A 6,481-nucleotide genomic window follows, 5' to 3' on the forward strand; every position below is an offset into this window, starting at 1 on the left:
TCTCATTTTCTCCACTTCCCCTGACCTCTAAACTTCTTAAAAACCCTCTCCAATATATCTAATCAATTCCTAAGAAAAACCAAGGATCAAAAGAGAAGATCAAGTACCAAGGATCAAAAGAGAAGATCAAGTAGTAAAGGTTTCCAAAGTATGATTGAAGCTTGTTTCTCCTTCTTGTAGAAGCTTTGGAGGATACGTCAAGATGAAGTAATCTTGGAATTGGAGTGTTCTTGAGTTCTTAAAGTAATATTCCATCTTATTTCCATGTTCATGAGTTTATATGATAGCTATGCTGGGTTTGGAGGGAAAGGAGTTGGAGGGAAGGTTCAAATATGAACTTGAGCTTATGTTGAGATGTATCTAACTCGAGTCATATTGTTAACGTGTTTTTGAGCTAAAACCTTGTTGTAAGGATAGTAGTTGGTGTTGGGATTGTGTTGAGGATACTACACTTGGTATAATTTAAAGAAGGAAGTGTATAAGTGTCGTATCCAAAGCGCATATTGGGCTGTTTTGATGTAAATCTTGGGGTGAGTAGTGATGTAAAATTAAAAAGACTTATATGAGGTTGTTGTTAGGTGTGAGTAGTCACTAAGGAGATTGAAATACTAGCCCGACAGATTCATTGATCATTATGAACGAAACGTAAAGGTAACGCTACTCCATAATGATTAAATTCTTAGTGGCTAGGGATGTTCCATGTTGATTCATGTTCTAGTAATATTGTTTTTAGTAAGTCCGTCTTCAGATTCAGTATGATTCATATGATTCATAGACTTACATATTGGTGAAAATGCTATCTCATAACGATGTTCGGAGGTGTAACGACCTTTGGTCACTCCGAAAGATTCAGGGTGTGCTCTTATTATATTCATGCATTATATGTGTGTGTGTGTGTGTGTGCGCGCGCGTGCCCCACAGGCGTTATATACGCGTATATTATATTATATGTATATAGGATATGGGGAAGGTTACGGCGTTATATACGCACTGCCATATATATAAATAATATATATATAGACTATGACCCCACAGGCGTTATATACACGTATATTATATTATATCATATCTATATGGGGTATAGGGAAGGTTACGACGTTATATATGCACTGCCACCTGATCAGCTGGTCACATGATGATGCTGATGCCCACAGAGGCCGATATGATGTTGATGATGTCCAAAGAGGCCGATATGATATGATATGATGAGATGCCCACAGAGTGTATATATATATCGACACACACACACACACACACACACACACACATACACACACAGAGTACTTATGCATGTCATTGACCCTCAGATGTAGTTTAGAAGTATAGGTTGCATTCTTTTTATCCCATATACTTTCATGTTTCCTTATGTTACTTTCATGCCTTGCATACTTAGTACTTTTTCTGTACTGACATCCCTTTTCTGGGGGAATTGCGTTTCATGCCCGCAGGTTCAGGTAGACAGGTTGATGATCCGCCGAGCACCCTCTTGTTTTAGAGTTTTTGTTGTGTTTTGGTACATTATATTTTTGTATGCATACGGGTATGGAGAGGCCCCGTCCCGACCTTATTATGCCATTACTCTATAAGAGGCTTGTAAATAGTTATGGTACAGCCAGACGTTGTATGGCCCCTCAGCCCATATTTTTGTTGTATAGTTGTCTTTGCTGGCCTTGTCGGCTTGTGCAGTTTTGTGCAACATAGTTATATAGTATGTCCTTTTCGGGCTCAGACCTTTCCAACATATTACTCTTATGATCTAGCAAATTGACATTTGATGACCCTTATGGTCCACTCTTGTTTATGATTATGATATGGAAGCATGATTAGCGGTGCTATGTAGGTAGGGCTCGGGTGCCTGTCATGGCCCTCCGATTTGGATCGTCACAAACTTGGTATCAGAGAAGTTGCGCCCTAGGGTTGTCTGCAAGCCATGTCTAGCAGAGTCTTGTTTATGGTGTGTTGTACACCATATTTATAAACAGGAGGCTACAGGGCATTTAGGAAGATTGTCCTTTTTTTTTTTAAGGGGAACCACCCAGTTTCAAAATCAGAACTTGGGTGGTATTTTATTAATCGCAGAAAAGGTACATGAAGGGGATGGCATAAACCTATCCCCTATGCAATATGAGAACTGGACATACCCAGTTCTTATGCATGAATATTTACAAATCCTAATGCTTCTATATGATGCATGACCTAGACATTTGTGTATAATTCTATGTGATGCATGGAATCCTATGAATAAGAAGAAATCAACAATTATCTTTAATTAATGTTAACTGCCTCTTATGTTACATGAAGTCTAATGCAAAACTACTCTATACAAAATCTAACTTTAGGGAGGATCAAAATAGAATTGGCCATTACTTTGAGATCTCTGTCTTATACTTGGCATGCCCCATTTGTCTAGATTGATAATACCCCTGACTGATCTAGGGAGTTCTTGCAAGTTGTTGTACACCACTATGGCATCATGCTCAAGACTAATTTGAGCTAATCTGTCTGCTGCTTGATTTGCCTCTCTCAAGCAGTGGGTGATCTGAAACAGGTGTTGTGCCATCATCTTTTGAATCCAGTTTATAATTTGAGCAGTGATCCAAGGAATTTTGTATTTGTTTTGTATAGCTTGCACAACCAGAAGAGAGTCTAATTCTATCAATATATTTCTCCAACGTTTACTTATGCATATTTCAATTCCTTTTTTCAAAGCCTTTGTTTCAGCCCAGTTGCATGTGCCCCTTCCCATATTTTGACTATCAGCACATATTATGTTCCCTTTGTTATCTCTGAATACTCCCCCTCCTCCACACTCATTTCCTCTACAGCTGCCATCACTGTTCAATTTGACTCTTCCTGTAGGTGGAGAGAACCACTTTATAATCTTGATACTTCTTTTTATACAGTTTCTGTTCATTGTGTTACACATTTTGATCGAATCTGTTTGCTCTTTCACTAATGGGAACTCAGCTCTTATTATTTGTATGATCTGGCTGATGATGTTCTTTACTGAATGAGATCCATTAAAGTTGATGAGGCTAAATCTAATGTTACATCTTGCCTTCCAGATCTCCCAAAGATATTAGTTGTGGTAGTAGTCCCTTTACCATTTTCAGTAAAGGGTTTCTAGCTTTAGTATTCCAAAGAATTTACCATTATTTGTCTCAGAGGAGTATTCTATACCTTGACACCTAGTGGATGACATATCTTGGTCGATAATTCTTGAGCAATATCACTTTGTCCAAAAAGATGTTCAGCAGATTCAATGTTATGTGTTGTAGAACAACAATAGCAAATAGAAGGGCCATGGATTTTGAATCTTCCAATATTGTCATCTGTTGAGAGCTTATCTTTCAAGACTTTCCAGAAATGGAAGTTGATCTTCAACGTGCATCTTTTATTCCATGATCTCTTATCATGCCAATCCCCATTTACTTTTTTCCTTAGTAGATTCCAGGTTGAGGACACTGTGAAATTTCTATCATCATTCAATAGCCATACAGCTTTGTCTTTCATATTTTCAGTGAAGTGAATGTCAAAGTGTTGAATTGTAACGACCCGTTTGGTCGTTATAGTCTTTTCGGCATTTTCGCCCTTTCCCGAGCATTGATTAGCTTATTTTTGACCCGAGGGGACCGTTGGCATGCTTCTCGAAGTGTCTAGACTGGATTCCGGAAACTTTTGTGAAATATAGGCTTAAAGTGAAAAAAATGGTTGACCCAAAGTTGACTTTTCGGTAAACGGACTTTTTAAAAAAAATCTGTTGATTTCGAGAGGTCGGGATGGTCGTTTGGAACTCGTGTGTGTATTTGGGTCGGTTCCCAATGCACTCGGATGCATTTTGAGACTTGGGTTGGGAAATTGGAATATACCCTGACGTTGGGCCTGAGCGGCCACTAACTGAGTCAATAACCGAATAGCATCTCGCATCTCCTAGCCTGATGCATCATGCAGAGGAACTGGGGGTACTGTAGCTGCAACCCCTCTGGGATCCGCTGGGACGGAAGGGCTATAAGAAGACTGAGATGGGGCCTCACTTTGGCACTCACCCTGGCCCACATCTACAGGTGGCACCCAATTAGTATCCTTATCTGTCGCAGCCTTGCCTCTCTACCCAACTGAAGCTCTCCTCATCACAGGCATCGCTAAAACCATAGTACGTTATTAGAAAAGGATCCAAAGGATACGGCTCTAACGCACGATCTAAGATAAGAAAGAAGCAGTAAAGGCAATTGATCCAGACAGTGCACCAGGGCCTAATGGCTTTGGTGCAAAGTTCTATCAAGTTTGCATAGATCTAATTATTAATGATGTGCACAAAGCTATCTTAGAATACTTTGAAGTGCTCCATTACCAAGGTATGTCACACATACTTGTCTCGTTATGCTACCCAAATGCCTTAACCCTCAAACCTTCTATGATATTAGACCCATTAGCCTCTGCAATATTTTCAGTAAGATCATTGCTCAAATCTTAGCTAAAAGAGTAGGAGAGAACCTACCCCTCATTATCTCTCCTAATCAGAGTGGCTTTATTCAGGGTAGACAAATTTCTGTTAATATCCTGCTAGCACAAGAACTTGTGTAGGACATTAATAAGTTTAACCAAAGATGATAACATTGTTTTAAACCTAGATATAGCCAAAGCATATGATAGAGTTGCTTGGCCATATCTGTGTAGAATTATGAGGAAACTGGGATTTGATGAAATTTGGATTGATTTGATATATAGACATATTTCTAATAATTGGTACTCTATTATCCTTAATGGAACCAGAAATGGTTTCTTCAAATCCAACAGAGGTCTCAGGCAAAGAGACCCTCTGTCTCTAGCACTCTTTGTAATAAGTGCTGAACATTTATCTATTTTGTTTATTAACTTGTCTTTGAATGCGAATTACACAGGGTACTACAAGCCTATAAAGGGACCAAGTATTACACACTTGGCATTCACATCAGGTAAACCTGGTGATTTAAGGAAAGTTTTGAATGTTTTAACTATGTATGAGAATGTTTCAGGTCATCTTATAAACAAGAATAAAAGTTGTGTGGCCCTGGCTCCAAAAGCATATATTGAACTCATCCACATAATGGTCCACATCACTGGAATGCACAGAAAAGAATGGTCTATCAAGTATCTAGGGTGCCCATTATTTGTTGGAATAATGAAGATCTTATTTTTCTAAGAGATGGTTCAATCTATTACCAAAAGGATCCACACTTGGCATTCTAAATTTCTCTCAATGGGTGGTAGAATTGTTCTCATCAAACATGTATTACTTGCAATGCCAATGCACTTATTGGCAGCCATGAAGCCTCCAAAAGGAACCTTTGAGCAGATAGAAGGGGCCATAGCAAGATTCCTTTGGAATGGAAATGACAACATGAAGAAATATCATTGGTGCAAATGGGAGAAGATGTGCCTGCCATTTGAAGAAGGAGGAGTTGGGTTTAGATGCCTGAGAGACACTAGCAAAGCCTTTATTGCTAAGAGTGGTGGAACCTAAGAGTAAAGGAATCCATGAGAAGACTGTATGATAGCAAAGTACCGCACTGCATCAAATCCGATCATCGAAAGAAGAGAGGAGTTCAATCCCATACTTGGAGGGCAATTTGTCAGATAAAACACCATGTGGAAGACAACATAATATGGCAGATTGGAGAAGGCAACTTGTCATTCTGGCATGATAATTGGTCAAAGAAAGGGGCATTATACAAGCTGCTACCAGAAGAATATGTTCCAAATAAATACAAATTGAATGAAGTATATAATAATGGAATCTGGAGATGGGAAAGAGCTGGATACAAAGTTCCTATGATAGTAAGAGCTGCAGTTCATGTCACGACCCATTTTGACATAAGTCGTGCGGGCACTTACCTCTCCCACCTCGGTAAGCGAACCCTTAACCCAATGATAATTAAGACATAAATAATTAAATCAAGCAACAGAATAGAATAAATACGTAAGTCTCTCTCTCTCTCTCTATATATATGTGTGTGTGTGTGTGTGTGTAGTAGAATAGTGCGGAACAATAATAATACCCCCAGGGTCTAGTCTGAGTAATTCAAGAGCATCTAAAAGGGAAATAATACAAGTCTGGAATAATAATACAAAAAGTGTCTATGTCTCTGAATAGAATAGGACATAATGATAGAGAAGTCTTCAAGGCAGCGAACGACCATGCTCACCCTGGAAACTCGGAGATAATGCTGAAGCGACTATCAGCCACGTGTAACGGAAGCGGATCCAACCTGATACTCTGCATTCATAAAGGAATGCAACAAGTGCAGCTTAGTACAAAACAACAGTACTGCTAGACATCATCGGCCGACTAAGCATAGCTAACACAATCCAGATAATAAAGCAGATAAGTAGATAAACCAACAAGTATAAGTCAATGTAATCGAATCCAAGTATACGTCATCGCCTAAGTAAAACCTCTAATCGCAAACGTGCCAAATCTGAATATATCAAGTCCGAATCC

At 39.0% G+C, this 6,481-nt stretch overlaps 1 protein-coding gene across 1 annotated transcript; it reads left to right on the forward strand.

The window, feature by feature from the left end:
* Nucleotides 1–4,681: 4,681 nt before the first annotated feature.
* Nucleotides 4,682–5,503, forward strand: LOC132032165 (uncharacterized). Its single transcript, XM_059421940.1, has 2 exons — nt 4,682–5,130; nt 5,251–5,503. The coding sequence occupies exons 1-2, from the start codon at nt 4,682–4,684 to the stop codon at nt 5,501–5,503; spliced, it is 702 nt and encodes a 233-aa protein (XP_059277923.1).
* Nucleotides 5,504–6,481: the final 978 nt, after the last annotated feature.

The sequence above is a fragment of the Lycium ferocissimum genome, chromosome 9 (assembly GCF_029784015.1).
Source record: "Lycium ferocissimum isolate CSIRO_LF1 chromosome 9, AGI_CSIRO_Lferr_CH_V1, whole genome shotgun sequence".
NCBI lineage: Eukaryota > Viridiplantae > Streptophyta > Magnoliopsida > Solanales > Solanaceae > Lycium > Lycium ferocissimum.